Source organism: Tubulanus polymorphus, chromosome 2 (assembly GCF_964204645.1).
Source record: "Tubulanus polymorphus chromosome 2, tnTubPoly1.2, whole genome shotgun sequence".
NCBI lineage: Eukaryota > Metazoa > Nemertea > Palaeonemertea > Tubulaniformes > Tubulanidae > Tubulanus > Tubulanus polymorphus.
This window is the reverse complement of record NC_134026.1, coordinates 11,159,129-11,179,381: the sequence shown is the minus strand read 5'-3', so window position 1 is coordinate 11,179,381 and position 20,253 is coordinate 11,159,129. Positions and strand designations below refer to the sequence as shown.

Genomic DNA, 20,253 nt, shown 5'->3' with positions numbered 1-20,253 from the left:
TTTTCAAAATGATTTGCTAATTTTTTCAAACAAAAACAATCTGAGCCTTGCGTTTCAAATACTTAGTTAAACGGTGGCGATGTCTGTCCCAGATATCATGTTGATATTGGAGATGAGCTGTGTCTACAATCGGTGTCTGAATCCTGGGAATATTGGTGAACCTGGCGAACCTCGTCGCACTTCCTGGTGAAATCTCGACGATCAGCTTTTATAAGGATAGCGATAATCTGTCGATTGTCTGAAGGGTGGATACAGACAGCAGATTGACAGCTGCATCAATTTGACTGAGGGAGTATCCTTGATCTCACAACATATTTATGATTTTTGGATTGTTCATGCCACCAATTTTTGTCTGAAGAGAAGGCATTAGTGACGTCATCTCGTGCAACCCCTCCTTTGAGTTTTTATATACATATTTAAATAGCGGTTGGGAATACATCGAATTGTCAAGCATTTAATGCTTGTAATGAAGTCCCCACGTGGTTACATGGTGTCATGACCCCTTAGTTTCATTCAATCAATGTATATTGCAGTCCCCAAGTTGCCCCTTGAGCTCTAGCAATATTTTCCAACCTGTAGTTTCCGTTCTGCAATTTTTAATTCGAAATAATCATTTTATATTTCTAGAGCTGTAGTGTTGGGGAGTCCAAACGACTAGTCGTTCCAGAAAATGGATAATGACGAAACATTCGGTACATCTCAAGATGACGTTGACCGTGCAACATTATCGGAAACCTTTTTATCGGACGCTGGTAGCATACTGACCGATGCCGGTTACATGAGCGATCTTGACAAACATAGCGAGAGCGCCACTACTCCTTACCGCAGTCGCTTTACAACAGACGAAAACATACGAACGTATGCGTCTACGATAAGCAACGATACGAACATTTTTTCGATTGAAAGAACCGAATATTTCCTAGTCGCTGAGAGGATATGGCTCAGCACAGATGGCAGTGCCGTTGACTTTTCGGGGCTCACTGCACCAGACGAGAGGAATTTCGAAAACCAGATCGAAGATGTTCTCGGGCAGTTAAATCCATCGTTCCATTTAAATTCCAGTCAATTTAGGTTAAACGACTACGATGGTTTACCAGTGAATTCTATGATAAACGATATCGCGTTGACCGGATTGATCGGTGCAACGTCAGCGGATTATGATATAGAACCGGATCAGGATATACGGGAACGAAAAGCATCGATTTCGCGACATTCGCAGACGAGTCCGTCTACAGACGACGAGAGAATGGAAGTTGATAAATTCCGCGGAAGCCGCCGAACCCCTATTTGGAGAAGTAGCTTCGATGCTACGAGTAGGGACACGATGCCGCCAGACTCGCCTATCGCGTATTGTCTCGACGAACCACCCCCGATGTGGAGTCCCGACGAAAGAGATAAAGCATCGCGATACCGCAGAAAGCGTAAAATGTCCGCTCATTTAAATTCGTTTCAAAAGTTCACTGACAAGCAGATTATATTAATGACAACCACAGCCGGATTGTTGAGAGATCGGTTAACGGGAGAAAATATGCGATCGCTTTTACATGGTTTGAACGCTTCAATTCGTGACAGCCATTTTGATATACGACGGTATCCCAACAACATCTTTGCCAGATCTTATTGCGAGATGTGCGAAGAAAATATAGAGGTACCGCCGGAATTGACCTCCCTAATTTCTTTTGATACGGAAACGGGGCATTTATGTAGGCATAAATATGTTCTTCTCAAAGAGGTAGGCTCTTTACTGCGAGGTGTATGTAGTGGTTGTAAAGGTATCGGCGCTGTTTGGGATGAAATGTCGGTGGACATGGGGGTCGGTTCTAAAAATGAAGCTTTCGTTATCGACGCTGTACCGGACAACACTCACCGGTCGCTGGACAGGGTGAGATGCATCCCACGTGACCTTGATGAGTCAATCGATTTCCTCCGCGAAGAGATACGTGTTTTAACCATCAAAAACGTGGTGCGTACTAAAAACACAGCGTGCGTTAACAATCCGTATCAACATATAGTTAAAATTTTGCATCCGAATCGTTGTGGTTTATCGAATCTACCCCGATATATTCTTTGAAATATATATACATGCTATCCCGATCGGAACATCTATTCTAATTACCGTTGAACCTCGTTAATACGATTCTGTTTTAGACGAAACCCGTGTATTTAGATTATTTCCAGCAAGTCCCAGCCAAGATATTTATATCAATCAAGCTTTGGATAATACGATCCTGTTTAATAAGACAATATCCGTTTTGCCCACCAGACACGTATTAACGAGATTCCACTGTAGTAATAAACTAGATGTATATACATGTATATATACTTGCCAAATACATGTAACATAGAACAAGACTGTTATATTACTAATGTTATATTTTCCCGAATTCCAAAGTATGATTTAACCATCTGCACATTTATATTTTCAGAGTGCTCATCATCTGATAGTGTTACGGCGGCGCTTATATGATTGCCTCCTTATTCGAGCGGCTCGACAACGCCGACTGAAATCGGCTCTTAGCGGAATTTGGTGCATCGCTTACAACACGATATTCACCTTAACGCCTTTGACGATACAGCGATGACAGTTCACCGACCTTCCACAATCCGGAACTACCAAGGTTTTCAGTGAACAGGAACGCATGTAACCGAATGTTGCAATATATACACAGTAATACTATATGTAGACGTAATTCTAATAGCGTTACTTCCAGGACGAAAGAGTTACCTTTTCTTCGGGTCGGGTTTATTCCAACAACTGAACTGACGTTGCTAAAAACGCATGCGCAGAATTGTTGGACTTAGAAATTCGAAAACGGAACCCGCAGCGTGCGAGCCCAGCGCCTTACCCGCTGCACCAACGTGGCCAAGACACGGGACCACGAACCTTTAACTATTAATAGCCCCTAGCCCTAGCCCATCTTCATACCCTTAAAACTAGCCATAATGCCAATCTATTTTCATATAATTTGTGCGCTAGCAATGACGTTATCGATGACCTTGAAATCGCGCGAGGTGTAGGTCGTGTTATCACCCGAACCGGAAGGTAACTTATTCGTCCTGGAACTAACAATAACCGACACTTGCTTGTCTGCACGTGCTTAAGTCATTTGCTATTCATTCATTAGATATATTTGATATTGTTTGAGCCTTTGATTTCAGAGTTGTTTCAAGGTTTATATAGTTCAGACTTTACGGAATTCCCTTGAGCGTCTTTTCCTTCGTTTAACAAGTTTTTTGTGTTCACATGACAACTGATTCTCTCCGACAGGATTCTAAAATAGGGGAATCATAACTTGGACACAAATGACATCAGACGAGTGTTATAAGGCTAGGAATCTGGAACGTTTCGTGGCCCCTATACATCATGGGAAAGTGATTACGGATATTACCAGCATTTTACATCATGAATGAATCATCATATTTTCTCTACACAAACCTTTCAATGTATATCTACGTAAGATACATCGGATGTTGGCATTAGGCAGTCATTTCCACAACAATCAAACCGTTGTACTTGTATAAGAGTTGCCAACTGTTGCATGAAACTCACAATGTTCATATTATACACGTATAATGAACCTTACATACATGAACTTACATTTCATTAATGTTCATCCAAAGGAGTTATATTTCGACAATTAAGCCGGGGACGCAATGCAATTTTATTTGCATGGCATCTGCGCTTACAGATTTCGCACCGAAATTTGCATATGTATTTGGTCTGCTGCTGGAGATTTTAGTGTGCGATTTGCAGTGTGTCCGTGAGATGAGATTTTTGTTCATCAACAATCCGTCATTTAAGCAACACACATGTCAGGTCTTTTTCATAATGAATATCACGGCATAGAGGTACATAGTTACAACTGGATATGCATTTGATGCATCATATGTGCGCACAGCCTAATTCATATCCTCTGGTTTAATCTTAAGAATGATCTTTTGATGCCCACGAACTAGAGTCACATCCATTTCGGAGTGTTCAGCAGTTGCTTTGTACACATCTTTCGCCGACCTCACAGAAGCACCATTGATTTGTATTAATATATCTCCTGGACGCATACCACTACTGAAAAATAAAGACAAGAACATAATTCTTAATATGGACTTTCCTGACTTGACATGATGGTGCATGTTTAATTCAAACTATCCAGGGGGAACGAGCTTCACATCCATGATTCAACACGGGTGTTTTGAAGCTGTTCAATGAACCTTAAAGCCAACAGTTAATTGAAAATTGAAATTAAAATTAGAAAATGTAGAGAGCAAATAATCATCAAAATTCATAAAGATTTCATTAGGCTTACCAGTTATTTTAAAGATTTAGAATATTGCCGTTAGTGTTTACCATGGCAGGGCACAGTTGCTAGAATCGTTCGCAGTTTCTCATTTTCCATTTTTTTTAAGGTCAGGCCACCATATGCAGACAAATAACTCACTGATACCAAGTTGTATTTCAAAACAACTCATTGACATAGCTTAAGAATTTCCCACGAACATACATGAATATGCAGAGTAATAAATAAACATGTACTTCTGCTAAAACCCCTCCCCCACATATAAAAAATAACAACTTTATTCTACCTGGACGAACGGACAGAACCACTCTAAAGTCTATCCCAGTGGTTATGATCGCGGCATTTCCACTCTCAAAGAGCCAGTATCAACAACAATTTAATTGATACTGACAGCTGTAAGTGGTCAAACTCACCATGAGCATCGCTGACTCGCTGGACCCCAGCTGCTTGTTACTATAGTTACAGGCAAGAGTGAATAAAGAGCAAAACTTTTCGAAGCTTACACTAAGAAAATGGAGAAATTAGCAAGGAAAAATTAGTTAGAAGTCTTGTTGCATTCAAGAGTGAATATTTTCCGAGGATACCAAAGTCAATGTTTACATTAGAAAGTGTCAGAACTAAATTTCAAGTTGAAACATTATATTTGGACGGTGTGTAAGCAAAATAGCAACACAGAACGTACGACTCATGAGATGATAATCAAATCCACAAATAGTCATTTGTTAACATATTTGCGCATGTCTAGCTTTGTTAAGTGCACAAAATAAGAAATTAATCCTCGAAATTCCATGCTTAAATACATTTTAAGTAATCGGTGTTCTTTGAGAATATACAAGAAGAAACCAAATCTAGAGGAATAAAGAGAAGTGAATGACCAGGATGTGAAAACTTTAGTATTATTCACTCTTGAATGTAGTAGTTGCCTGACCTCAGTTACTTGCAGGGTTGAGCACATAGAAACCACAGGGTTCCAGATCCGCGATGATATGAACTGTTTGATACACTGCGATCATAACCACTGGGATAGACTTTAGTAGTGGGGATAGTAGTGAGAATAGGCAGCCAATGAAAAGAGCCCCTGCAGCATGAGACATCAACACAGCTATCAATCAGCAGTCTGTACCCATCCCACTCAGACAATTGATGTCGTAGAGGATTAGGATTAGGGTTTACCCTTTCATTAGATTTTCCATTGGGAACAGACCGCAGATTGATAGCTGCACAAGTGGGATTTAACTGGAAAAGTTATTAGACTAACATCACCCTAATTATTAGCAAACCTACCGATGAGCGGGTGAACCAATCACAACCTTATGAATAAGAACACCTTCCGTTACATCAGGAATATCCATTCTGTTTTGTAGTTCAAGAATGATATTAGGATTAAGTGTAAGCATTGTTACACCCATGTATCTACGTTTTGGAGCTAATGATGACGAGCCACCAAACCAGGACTTCGGAGATTCTAAAAATTCAACCAGACCAACAATCTAGATTTCGTATGAACATACAATCAATACATTATAATAACTTTGCAAATGGCTCTAGTGATGGGACTTATCTTACTTCTATGCTCTAGTTTTTCAGCTCTTTCCAGGAAATCTTTTGCATAATCAGAAGGGATTGCAAATGATATTCCAGTAGTGACTTTCATTGTATTAATTCCAATAGCTTCACCATCCAAGTTGACTAGAGGGCCACCAGAATTTCCAAACTAAAACAAACAAAAATCCTTCTGATTTGAAATTATAGCTGTCGGACAACGAAAAACAAAGTTACTATGATGATCTTACAAGGCCATTTTTAGGATCTACGGAGTTGATCCTTAAAGAATGGTTCTGAGAGTAACTTTCTGTTAGCTCTTAGTGCGACAATTTTTAACCATTTAATATACAGATATATAGATGGTTATACAGCTTATCGTCATATATTCGTGACACCACTTTGGCATTGAGGCATGAATAGCCGGGCTAATATAGCAGTTGTTTGTTTATAGTGTGGCAAACTTGTAGTTTCATGAGGTTTATCTTCAAAAGCACCTACGTTACAAAGGAGGACATATATTTTATATTGTTAGTACATATAGTTATTATTAAATGTATAGATTTACATTGATAACTGCATCCGTTTGAATGTACTCCATGTCCCTGAAATGCATCCCTAATTCTTTACTTCCTCTGCCAACTGTGCTAATAATGCCAGCTGTAACTGTATTGTTTAATGTAAAGGGGCTGCCCATAGCGATAACCCATTCTCCAGGTCGAACTTCTGATGAATGCCCCAGTTTCATAGCCTGCATTCCAGTCTAAAAAAAGGAAAATAATTGATGATGTGACTATCGTTTTATTTTTGAATACGTGGTACAAAATCTATATAAGGCCACACAAAGAAATATCCTAGTTTCTCATCAGTGTTTTTCTGGAAAATGAGGGGCGGGCGAATTTTATTTATATTGGGTTAAAAAAGTTGAAATAAAAAGCTCAACCTGAGACCAATAGAAGAGACGTGGGAGGGAAGTTTTTTTACCAATGCCAAACAAATACCAGTTTTCACGCCTCCTCGCAATGAAGTAAGATAAGACGAACCCTCTCGCTGTTGTTGTCACTGTAAAAAGAAACCAGTGCCGTACGCTATACAGCTATGCGAACGAGCGGGTTTTAATTTCTATTAAAAAATGATGATTGATTCTTTTCTGACACGGGCATTTGTGCGCATTTGGCTTTTTATTTTCCATTACTGACACATTTAATGACGCGGGTGGCATTTTGATTTCTTGAGAAACTAGGGTATTTCTTTCAAATTCACTTGTTGTTCTTGGTATGTGTAGTTACTCATACTATAAAAACGATGTGATCCCAGCAAATAACCGCGAAAATATTCTTGAGAATTCTACATGCACAAATTTGTCAGGTTCATTTTAGGTTTAGCAGTGATTGAAAAGATAAATGCATAGTAAGATAGGTTGAAGACAATCCATCAAAAATGTTTCCACAATTTCCCATAATAACTGGATTTTGTCTTAGCATGCAAACTTTTTGAATAAGCCCTATGGCCCACTTCAGCTAGGTTTGGTATCCTGAACAACTTTGTATTTGAATCCTTTCTAAAAGATCTATGATTTATCCACAATACAGGAAAATGTATTATCAATTATGTAAAGTGACACCTGGTAGCCATACCAAAAATCGAATGGTCATGAAATTTTATACGTAGCTCTAGCATGTAATTAACAACTTTTCAATTCAAAGCCATTCTCAAATGTGTTTTGTTAGGCTGCAGTTGGGAAAGAATGTAATTTGCTATGAAAAGCACCACCTGGTTGCCATACAGATTAACTGTATGGCCTTGAAACTTAATACGCAGAATAAGCATAATAAACCTGTGCAACTTTGCTTAATGTTGTGTGGATTAATTCTAGCTCATTAAGAATCTGTTCCCAGAAATGATAAAAATGTCATTTTTCATCAAATTTCAAGAGTGGCCATTATTTGCATAATTTATACATAAATCAAACCCTATCTTTATGTCTTGCAACTTAGTGGAGTCATTACAAGGTCAAGAAGATTTCATAGAACATTCATGAACAAGTAATTGAGTGTATATTTGTAAAGCAACAACGTTTCAAACCACCAGCAGATGGTGCAGCGCATTTTACATGCCCACAAATCTGCATTTCATACCATACTGAGAATGATATGACCTTTAGTCAGAGCAGAGCTAAAAAGCTCATTACTTGCAAAATCTAGTTTTTTATAATAATGTGTAATCTCGCAAACCTTGAAGTGATGATGTCATTCTTAAAATAACACAAACTAGAAAGAATTGAGATGATTCTAGAAGACAGTTCAAAATTTAAGACCAATGGTCTTGTAGCTCACCTGACCATTAACTAATAGGCAGTTTAGACTTGTTATATGTCTAAAATGGATTAGACCCTGGTCTTATTGCAAGGGCCAGTGGGAAGAGGAAAATCAATATACACATTGCCTTTCAAACCTTCAAAGGAGCGATCAAATTCAAACGGCAACTCTTGTTTTAATAATCATATTTATTTTCAGATAATATATTCATATCAAAAGGTAAGATAGGAGCTAGGCCTAATCATATCAGGATTTGTCTTAGAGTATTGGTTGAAACATTCTTTTCGAAAAAATCTATAATTCCTGCTTCAATGAGTCGAGGTGGTGATTCATTCTTGGGTTACTGGTATCTGTAAAACAATGAGTAAGATCAATAGAAATAAAGTGAAAATTAAATTCCATTGACTTGAAATTGCAATCACAGTGTAATAGACAAGAGGATTGATATTCAGTCTGTCGGTCCCGTACTAACATCTTGTTGTAGAAGACATTTTCGGGCACTAAGGACCAATGACAATCATTAATCATAGAATATCTTACCTTCAATGAGCAGAAATACCGTGTAAATACACGTTTGAATAAACCAGGAAATGCTGTAGTGTGCGGAGACGCATCGGGGTCATTCACAAATATAATCAAAGAAACCGAAACTTTGATCTGTTGAAACACAATGTCAACATTGAGACTGAAATATTATGAAATAAAATTTAACCTTGATTTCAATTGATTCGAATTTGAAATAAAAATCCACCATTCAGCGCATTCTGTCCACACTTGAATTTTGAAAATGTTCCTTATAGGCTACCATATTTCTTGGATCTATCCAAGAAACAATAGTTCATAGGTCAAGCCACGTTATTAGAGAGTTAGGTGCGAGTCGGACCCCTGCGTTTAGACCGCCAGCCTGGGGGTAAATCTAGACCTTTATTCAGCTAAAATTATGTGAAAATGTTTGAACAACACCCAAAACTTTATAGTACTAGCAGTCCGGGTCTATTTTGATTTGCAGAAACGCATGTTTACAAAAAGAATGGCAATTTGCTTCGATTTTGGTATATTTTCGATTATTTCACAAAAACACGAGTTCAGAATTCTGTGAAATTTTCAGATTGTAAAATAGATAATATATGACACCTCTGATAAAAAAATCAGATCTCAAGACCATCTAGATAAAACGTGTGCCACCCATTTTACTGAAATTTTTCGCGATAGGCAAATGCATTGGAAGCATGACGTCATCAGCTAGTGATAGCAAAAGCGAACCATAGGTTCGCTAATTAACGATAGTATACAAATCTAATAGTGAACCAAATCTAATATCGACCATTGCCACTGATCTGACTGAAGTGTTAGATAATTCAAGTCTACTCATAGTTACTACGATAAAGACAAGCCATTCAACTCGCTCAAAATGTCGGCCGACAATGCACCTAGAACTGCGCCATATGGGTGCCACACTAAACACAGGCACCCTGACATTTTATCGTCCCATCATAGCATCATGATGTTGTGCAAGCACCACACATAGATCGCCAAGACAATACCCACATTGAGGCAGGATCGGCGCAAACAAACCGCACCAGAATAATTGACTGATTTCAAATATGTCGTACCCAACATTGGTCTAGCAGTATGGTGTTTTCTAATGTAAATTTGTACAGTCTACCTCGGATGTAACGTAACAGTCGGGACCAGATAATTTATCAGTTCAACCGAAACACGGTATACGTATAAACCATAGAAACTTCGTTATATCCGAATTTCATTTAAAACCAAGGGATATCCATGCATGCCTGTGTGCATAAAACGACTTAAATGTAAAACATACAGTATATTTGAGGTTTTTTAAGGCCTAATAGAAGGAAAAAAATTGGGACCTGGGAAATAATACGATAAACGTGAATCTACGGTAAATCCAACAACGTTATATCTGAGGTAGACTGTATTGTTTATAATTCAATCAATACAATAAACCTTTTTTGTTAAGATAACACCAGGCGTATGCATAATCAATTCTATATGTTGATATGACAGGATCAAGCGGGAAAATGGTTATTATTTTATAGAATTCCTCCAATTTCTTCTGTCACAAATAAATTCATTCTTTCCTTCATCGAACTCAGGAAAGCACAACAAATTTCCAACTGACTGAGCAAGTAACAAAGCTATATTGTGTCAAATAACAGAGAGAAAACTGGGAAAAAGAACTGCAAGTCGAACCGCTATAACATGGAATAAAGCTATACAAAAATACAATAAAGGGCTGTATAAATTAAGAATGGCATCATCCACTAAACCATACCCCAAGCAATTAAAACCAGTGACTATCAGTATATAAGTCTTTTCTATATGTTTTTAAATGTGTTAACGGATTAGCACCAGCATAAAAGTGTGATCAGTTAGAAGGGCAATCTGCTGTTCGTGTTACCCAATCAACTGACTCATTTTCTCTCTTAAGTTCGATGCACCAAAACTTCATACGGCGATAGAAGTTTTTCTGTGTGTGGGCCTTCACTTTGGAATTCCCTACTATTTATTATAAAAAACTTTGCCTTCTTGGGCACATTTAAATCATCAGTCATGGCTCTCCGATGAGCACATAACGGAGAGTCAAACATTATGAGCCCATTATGAGCTCTACAAGAACTTACGATGATGACAATTATTATCACATGCTGCCAATTTTTGAAGAGGATTGAAATGTGCCGATTTAGTTTACTGAGTTTATTCAAAAAGGCTTAATAAACTTACAGCATTAATTTTTACTGTTGCAAGATCAGTAACAGGGTCTACTGCTTGCACATGTCCTTCAAATTTCCTTCCATCTTGCAATGTTACACAAACGTGTTTACGATTGGCTACGACATGGGCATTTGTTAAAATTAAACCATCTTCACGGACAATGAATCCAGAACCATTTGATACCGTATGCATTTCCCCGGAATATGGGTGTCTGAAATATAATTGCAAAATACAGCATACATTAAGGCCTTTTTAAAATTGTGGGTGATAAAATCAAATTGTCTGGTGGCCTTGGAAGACCCAGGGAAGAGGTCTGAAATTATAAACAATCTGAAAATATCAAAATTCAACACCCCTGAAGAATGTATACAGAAACCAATGACCTTATAAGGCTCACCAGGATCATGGAACGTGTAATGAGCAACAATTTTGCAACTGATTGCAGTAAAAACTAGGGGTCCAGGGACACCATGCCCACTTGGGAAGTGGTTTCAAATGCTCAACAATCTAACAATTTCAATATCCAATGCCCCCTGGAGACCATATACAAAAACCAATGACCTTGAAATTCACCACAATCATAGAATATGTCAGCAGCTATGATTTTGTAATTGATTGTGATAATTGCTTAGTTACCAATTTAATAAGGAAATACTAAGTTATTCTACTATTCAACGCCCCCTGGTGACCATATGCAAAACCCAATGACCTTGAAACTCACCACAATCATAGAACATGTCATGAACTACAACTTTGCAATTGATCATGGTAACAAAATATCCCTAGGTACCAATCTAATAAGTAAATACCAAGTTCTTCTACTATTCAACACCCCTTGGTAACCATATAGAATAACTAATGTCCTTGAAACTCACCACAATCATAGACGATGTCATGAGCTACAACTTTGCAATTGATTGTGGTAACAAAATATGCGTAGGTACAAATATAATATAGAAATACTAAGTTATTCTATTATTTTATGCCCCCTGGTGGCCATATACAAAAAGCAATGACCTTGAAACTCATAAATCATAGAAAACATTATGAGCTACAACTTTCCAATACATTGTGGTTACACAATGCTTAGGTATCAATGTAATGTGGAAAAACTTTTTCCCACCTACGAATGGGTACTGATGACGCCAAGACGGCTGCCAATTGCGCCATAATTGGCTGATCAAAAGTACATGTCTCAGGTATAAAACATCTCTTTCCAAAGAATACCCATCACAAATTGCAATGAGAAATGGCAAACCCATAGGAAGCTACAGGACTCAGAATTTGGGCCAAAATTTACATTTTTGGCCACTAAAAAGGTCATAGGACGGCCATCTTGAGTCCGATCGACCCAATTTTTCTTGTGTTGATGGGCCATTGGGGGATTCGAATATATACGAAAGATCAAGGTAATTGATCAAAGCGTCTTCAAAAAGTTCATAAATGTGTAAAAAGTGCTGATTTTGGCAAAAAACAATGGCTACCAATCGGCCATCTTGATTCTGACAGGGGCAGTTTTTGGGCTGAAGATGTGTCTAGGGTAGATACATGTGTAACCCAAATATCAAGATGTTACATTGAAGCGTCTTCAAAACTTCCCAAAATAACTGGATTCCGTCTACGGACGGACGAAAAGTGAACGCAATAGCCCGCTGGGACTAAAGTCCCAAGTGGGCTAGAAATGAACTTATCCCTATCTTTACTTTCGGGATACAAGATGAACTGGTGTTCTTGCTTGTTGGAGTCAAGCTTTTTTATTAGAGCTCAGTGTTCATTTTCCGGAAGATCTCAGTGTTCAGTTTCCGGAAGATCACGATGGCAAGTTGTCTTAAGATTCACAAAACAGAGCAAAGTAAATTCAAATAGAACTCTAACCGATACATTTACTTGCAATAGTATTAGTATTAAATACTATACTTAAATACTGTATCATCGTAAATGGGGCCGGGGCTGTGTTTAAGACATGTGCGGCCGCGGCCGGGACCAGGGCTGGGACCATGTTTCAGATGTGTGGCTGCGGCCGGGGCCGTGTTGCAGACCCTACCATAATCCTTGGACCTATTACATTACACCTACCAACGTTCAAGAGAACGAACGGAATTTGTAGTGTCTACAGCACTGACAAGGATTTCAAAATTTGATTGCCACATTTGATGTACGCTATGGCAACCATATTGAATAATTGGGAAAGCTGATTTTCGATAGGTGGTATCCAGGGACCTGCCCCATTAGAGCTTCTTAATTCATAAGAAATTGCATGTTATGTTAATGCATGTAGAATGGTAGCAAGAAATTCAAGATGTCTGCCATGGTGGCCATATTGAAAGAGCTAAAAAGCTGATTTTCAATAGGTGTAATCCATTGACCTACTCCATTACACATACCAAGTTATAAGAAATCCCACATTATTTGAAATGTGTGTACAGCCAGGGTTTCCGTGATGGTAAACTAGGGGTCCAGGGACACCATGCCCACTTGGGAAGTGGTTTCAAATGCTCAACAATCTAACAATTTTAATATTCAATGCCCCCTGGTGACCATATACATAAACCAATGACCTTGAAACCCACCACAATCATAGAACATGTCAGCAGCTACAATTTCGTAATTGATTGTGATAACAAAATATGCCTCGTTACCAATCTAATATGGAAATACTAAGTTGCATTACTATTCAACGCCCCCTGGTGACCATATGCAAAACCCAATGACCTTGAAAATCACCGCAATCATGGAACATGTCATGAACTACAACTTTGCAATTGATCATGGTAACAAAATATCCCAAGGTACCTATCCAATATGGAAATACTAAGTTATTCTACTATTTAACGCCCCCCAGTGACTATATAGAATAACTAATGTCCTTAAAACTCACCACAATCATAGACGATGTCATGAGCTACAACTTTGCAATCGATTGTGGTTACAAAATATGCATAGGTACAAATATAATACAGAAATACTAAGTAATTGTATTATTCAACGCCCCCTGATGGCCATATACAATGACCAATGACCTTAAAACTCACCAAAATCATAGAACACGTCATGGGCTACAACTTTCTAATTGATTGTAGTAACACAATATGCTTAGGTATCAATAAAATGTCGAAAAAGTTTTTCCCACCAACGAATGAGTACTGATGACACCGCCAATTGTGTCATAATTGGCTGATCAAGAATACCTGAATACCGAGAATACCCATCATATATTGCAATGAGAAATGGCAAACCAGTAGGAAGCTACAGGACCCAGAATTCCGGCCAAAATTGACATTTTTGGGCACTGAAAAGGTCATAGGACGGCCATCTTGAGTCCGACCGACCCAATTTTTGTTATGTTGATGGGCCCTGGGGGATTCACATATATCCGTAAGATCAAGGTAATTGATCGAAGCGTCTTCAAAATTTCCCTCAAAAAGTTCAAAAATGTGTAAAAAGTGCTGATTTTGGCGAACAACAATGGCTGCTAGTCGGCCATCTTGATTCTGACAGGGCCAGTTTTTGGGCTGAAGATGTGTCTAGGGTAGATACATGTGTAACCCAAATATCAAGACGTTACATTGAAGCGTCTTCAAAACTTCCCAAAATAACTGGATTCCGTCTACGGACGGACGGACGGACGACGGACGAAAAGTGAACGCAATAGCCCGCTGGGACTAAAGTCCCAAGTGGGCTAAAAATGAGTGAAAATAAGGTATTAGAAATATTACATCTAATATATAAAAATCAACAGAATATTAAATCAATTATTATGATTTCAGGTTTATTTTCTTTTTCAACTTATAGTATAAAACAGTTGTTAGAATTCTATGATAGCTGTAAAATTAGATATACAGAATTGAAAGAAAATATAAATTATATTTCAGATAGATTGAATAATATTAAATGCTGTGAAATATGTAATAAAAGATATAAAAATAAAAAGAGTTTGAGAAATCACATGTATATTCATGAATTTGATGAAAAATTATATGAATCAAAATAAGAAATCGACTGTTAAATTAGCTGAAAATATAAAATATATTAGTTGAAATGTATGAAAATGAGTAAATTATATTTATGTTAAAAAAGGGGGGTTGAGGTATCAATGTATTAAATACGTATTAAATACGATTTTTAACACCATTATCAAAAGTATCTACTAGTTCAGTAATTAAATATGTTTCATTTGATGATATTTGATTAATCATAGTAATGTTATCAATTTTATAATATCTTGCGGACACTAAATTTGTTGCTGAAATATAATTTCTAATGTTAAACTGTAAAAATAATTTATTGGTTTCTTTTATTTCGATTTTGAATTTGGGTTCTTCTTCTTCTGTCTTCATTTTCATAACAAAACTTCCATTAAAACTCATTCAAATATAAATATTCAATGTTAAAATATGAATTATTTTACTCACACTTTTATACTCTTTTAGTTATCCATTTATTTTACTTATATTTTTATTCGAAATCTGTTAAAATATGAATTATTACTCACTTTCCTCACACTTTTGTAATTAACATATAAATGATTTTAAAATATATGAAATTCATGTAAATAATGTTCATTTATATGAAATTATTAGGAGTAATAGGGAATATGTTGTTTCAAGTCAGAGGGAGAGAGGTTGAGTGAGCTCAACCTCTCGACCTCTGGCTTGAAACAACATATTCCCTATAACTGACATATACTGTAGTGCACTTTTTACACAGTAAAAAGTGCTTATTTTGATGGGAAAAAATGGCCACCAGTTGGACATCTTGATTCTGACCAGGCCAGTTTTTGGGCTGCAGATGTGTATAGGGTAGATACATGTATACACCAAATATTAAGACAATCTATTGTCCTCAAAATGTCCAAATTATCTGGATTATGTCAACAGATGAATGAATTGGACAGCCAACAAAAAGTATATATAATAGCCCACGTAAGTCCCAAGTGGGCTAAAATCCTGGGAGATTACCCTTCTATCTATTATGGTTTTGAAATTGCGCCCATATTTGGCCCCACTGGGCCCAAACTGTAGGTCCTAGATAGACGCCACCATTGACAAAAGAAATTTCATTTTCTTAGCTACAATGTTCCCACTGACATCAAGCTGCATTTTCTCACAGAGATTTTGCATCTCTTAAATTGGTAAATGTAAAATATCCCCTAACAGATGAATGGAGGGGGCTATAAAAATTCTCTCATGACATTTGCGACATTTAAGGCGCTGAACACATCCTGAAAATTTCATCAAAATCTTTTAGGAATTGATGAAGAAATTAATTTTCTCACAGATTCAGAGAGGTGAGGCAGAAAAAATACAAACATGGGAATAATAATTAGAGTTCTGTAGAAAAGCAGAGCCTCTAAAATGAATATGAATAAGTTACACATAAAAATTTGTTTTGGATGGCACTCACTTTAAGCCCCCATATCCGTGGCATAACCATAAATTGACATCGGCAGGAATCATGCAAATTATCATTGTGATCATTATCAAGAACATGATTTGCATTTGTTTATATTACTTATGAATTACATTAATTGCATATATGATATTAGGCCCTATTTGCCAAACGTTTACACATAGTAGCCTAAATAGACACCCTGTTGCAATTGAATCATTCTGTGATGGAATATCATGCAACGATAATAAGCACAGGTACGGTGAGTTATTATCTTGCTTTACTCTTAGATGATACATTCTCAATAAACTTACGACTATTATTCAGGCAAACGTGGATCTCATAAATGTCCGGCCTAATCTGCGAAAAATTAGTAAAATAACTGTAGGCCTACAACAGAGTAACAGCACCATAACATACTAGCCCTTTCGTTGCTGAGGCCTATTTTTGCCCTGTGCTGAGCCTTTTTGTCAAAATTTGTCTTTTTTAAAAACTGCAATTGATCTATTTTTGATAAAGAGGCCTTGCATTTCATGAGCTATAGTATTGGTTGGGTATACACCAAATCATTGTGTATTCTATATTGTTCTTAATAAACATGAATTATATATCATTGATTCATTAAGTACATTTAAATTTTTTATTGATAACTATCTTGTGGATTAATCAATTTAATCACCTTATCGTAACTACATTGAATAACAATCACTATATCTAATTATTTCTAAATCATTTTACAATAACTATAGGCCCCTATTTTTTTCATTTTCATTTCGTCATAATTATACTAATATTTCTATGATGAGTATAGTTGTTAGGTAAAATTCTATCATAATTATGTTTAGTTTGATCACTTAGTCATCATTATTTCAAAACTATTACAAAATCATTAACATATCAGGGATTAATCCAATCAAGTTTAATCACCTGATCATTTTTTCAGTAGGTCTACAGTTGATATTATACAGCTTTAAGTTAGTGTACGAAATGGGGATATAAATTTCAATATAATTATTAGTCTATAATTATTTGATTTATATATTCATTATATCTATTATTTGATTTATATATTATTTGATTCATATTCAAGTTTGATTTCCTTATTATAACCATATTATGGACTCATATAATCAAGTCTAATCACAATATCATTTGACCATAAATCATCATGGAAAAATCTTCCGAGTAATGATATTTTTCATTAGGCTTTCATCTTAAACTGGGTTAAGTCAAGGTATATGAAATAGGGATTTACGTTTCAACGGTAAGGCTGGTACAACGAGTGTGTGATATATGTATTGTATGATTGACCGGGTTCTAAGCCAGTTAGAGAATGAGCTAGCGCTAACGCGCTCAACGGTTCTATTTCGCGTAGAAATTTGAACTCACAATTCAGGCAAAATTGACATTTTTGGGCACAAAAAAGGTCACAGGACGACCATCTTGAGTCCACTTGACCCAATTTTTCTTAAGCTGATGGGCCCTTGGGCGATACAAATATATACGAAAGATCAAGGTAATTGATAAAAGCGTCTTCAAAATTTCCCTCGATAACTTAAACAAGAGCCCCAAGGGGCACAATGGCCAGCCTGTCAGATTTGCTTTTTATAAATGATGTAATCTGTGGGTTATATTTATCAATATACACTCCCTGCTCAATATCATTTACATAGTAAAATCGTGTGTTAACACAGACAGCAGGAACGAATGTAATATAGAAATACTAAGTTATTGTATTGTGCAACGCCCCCTGGTGGCCATAAAAAAAACCAATGAGCTTGAAACTCACCTCGATCATAGAACATGTCATGAGCTACAACTTTCCAATTGATTATAGTATCAAAATATGCTTAAGTATCAATTATGATGTGGAAAAACTTTTTTTCCACCTACGAATGAGTACTGATGACCCCAAGATGGCCGCCAAGTGCATCATAATTGCCTGGTCAAAAATACCCTCTCGGATATAAAAGATCCCTTTCCAAAGAATACCCATTACAAATTGCAATGAAACATGGCGCACCATTAGAAAGCTACAGTACTCAGAATTCAGGCCAAAATTGACATTTTTGGGAACAAAAAAGGTCACAGTACGGCCATCTTGAGTCCGATCGACTCAATTTTTCACATGCCGATGGGCCCTCGGGGGATACAAATATATACGAATGATCAAGGTTATTGATAAAAGTGTCTTCCCCCGAAAACTTCAAAAATGTGTAAAAAGTGCTGATTTTGGCGAACAACAATGGCTGCCAGTCGGCCATCTTGAATCTGACAGGGCCAGTTTTTGGCCTGAAGATGTGTCTAGGGTAGATAGGCCTACATGTATAAACCAAATAGCACGAGACATTACCTTGGAGCGTCTTCAAAACTTCCCAAAATAACTGAATTCCGTCTACGGACGGACAACAGACGAAAAGTGAACGCAATAGCCCGCTCACTAAAGTTTCAAGTGGGCTAAAAATGACATCACTTGACGTCCAGTTTGAAGCTCATGGGGAAATTGGAAGTAGAATTATGTCACGCCAAAATCCGGCAGCACATTGACCAAAATACAGTAACTTATGGATCGGGTTATTTCAGAATTGTTGTAATCTTCTCGTCTTCCTTTTATTTCCAAATGGAGCTAATTTCTAAATTAACCACCAGGTCAAAATTCTTCAATAGGCCTATTGCAAAAGCCTCTCTCAGTTTTCACCATTGTCATGGATATTGTGGTTGCAGTGACAATGAGTTTTAAACGACCATTTAAAATTCTTGACACTTAATCTAAATCGAAATAATAATCTTTTTAGCAGACAGTGGTACCGAGACCTAGTTTATATTTAAGTAAGAAATTTTTCTTCATGTTTTTCCCGCAAAAATTCATTTGATCCGTTTCCTCATAATTTTCTAATCTTTAAGCCAAAATTTCAGAAATGAATCAAACCTTAGAGTTACAGTTTCATCTTCTTTCCGCCCACCCCTTAACTCTGGCATTAATTTTCAATTTTCCAAGTTTTAACTAGGCCTATAAGAATCGATTTAATTTCTTCATTTATTTAATGCTTTGGGTCCAAATCTACAGTACAATTTCAATATGAAATAAAATTGGAGTTGATTCTCTTTCCAGTTTCATTGACATTTAATGTGTTCCTTATCGCTGACAATATTTTGAGTGTTGTCGTCGAATGAAACACTCTAATCCGTGTATAGGCTATTGTAGATTAATAGAAGAAGTCCCACAATTCAAATTTCATATGAGATAATTCATTAGAATGAAACCACAACATTTCGGCTGTTGACTAGGCCTAACAGTTACTACGTTACTTCTGTTTTCTGGTCATTCCACCTGATGATGGCTGTTAGTCAACAGCCGAAACGTTGACGTTGTGGTTGCATTCTAATAAATTAACGGTGAGGTTGTTATCGAATCATTATGATTTCTTACTATGAAAAATGGAATCAAGCTGTGACTGACGAGGCGTCTGTCACTTAGATTTCATCTATTACATGTGATAATAATTCAACATAACATACCTTCCTTGAATGTCAATAAATACAACAGCAGGAGAAACCATCTTTACAGTGTCAGCAATGAAGTTAAACTGGGATCTACGACTAACTGGAATTGGTGGATCGTGAACATCTGTGTTGTACACCTCAGCAGCAGTTACCCGTGGAATAAACCCAGTTCGGTTGCCGTCCCCGTCATGAAAGTTGTCGAAGTAATAATGACTGATGGCACACGCCGCTGCTGTTCCCGCGCCTACCAGGGCGGCGAATTTAATCGATTTACGATTACGTTCGTATTTAGATCGTACAATTTGTTGGAAAATACGATTAGATCTGTTTGACGAATGAACCCGCTCACCCGATGAGCCAGCGAGCTTCGGAAAATAAGAAAATATCTTTAGAAACTTATTTGCCCTGGGCGCGGCCATATTGTTATTAACTTTGTGATGGCAGCACTGTACGGCATGCATGCA

The 20,253-nt window shown here is 37.1% G+C and overlaps 2 protein-coding genes across 6 annotated transcripts in view; one reads left to right on the top strand and one right to left on the bottom strand.

Annotated features, from left to right (window-relative positions):
* Nucleotides 1-2,582, top strand: part of LOC141900871 (uncharacterized) — an 18,503-nt gene extending 15,921 nt beyond the window's left edge. For all 3 annotated transcript variants that reach the window (XM_074787922.1, XM_074787921.1, XM_074787920.1), the window contains exons 2-3: nt 628-1,963; nt 2,427-2,582. In XM_074787922.1, the coding sequence (XP_074644023.1) occupies nt 671-1,963; nt 2,427-2,582 (1,449 nt within the window). In that variant the 5' untranslated portion in view covers nt 628-670. The remainder of the gene's footprint in view (nt 1-627; nt 1,964-2,426) is intronic.
* The window catches only part of LOC141900872 (serine protease HTRA2, mitochondrial-like), a 26,296-nt gene extending 6,043 nt beyond the window's left edge, over nt 1-20,253 (bottom strand). Inside the window, exons 1-6 of one of the 3 annotated variants that reach the window (XR_012618787.1) lie at nt 19,805-20,253; nt 10,907-11,108; nt 6,406-6,600; nt 5,862-6,009; nt 5,580-5,760; nt 3,599-4,066 (exon numbers count right to left, since the gene is read on the bottom strand). Coding sequence is in view for 2 of the 3 variants with exons in the window: in XM_074787925.1 (XP_074644026.1) it covers nt 3,901-4,066; nt 5,580-5,760; nt 5,853-6,009; nt 6,406-6,600; nt 10,907-11,108; nt 19,805-20,250 (1,347 nt within the window). In the remaining variant the exon portion in view is untranslated. Of the gene's footprint in view, nt 1-3,181; nt 4,067-5,579; nt 5,761-5,852; nt 6,010-6,405; nt 6,601-10,906; nt 11,109-19,804 lie in introns of those variants that run through there. The other 2 variants (XM_074787925.1, XM_074787923.1) reach the window with 2 other exon arrangements.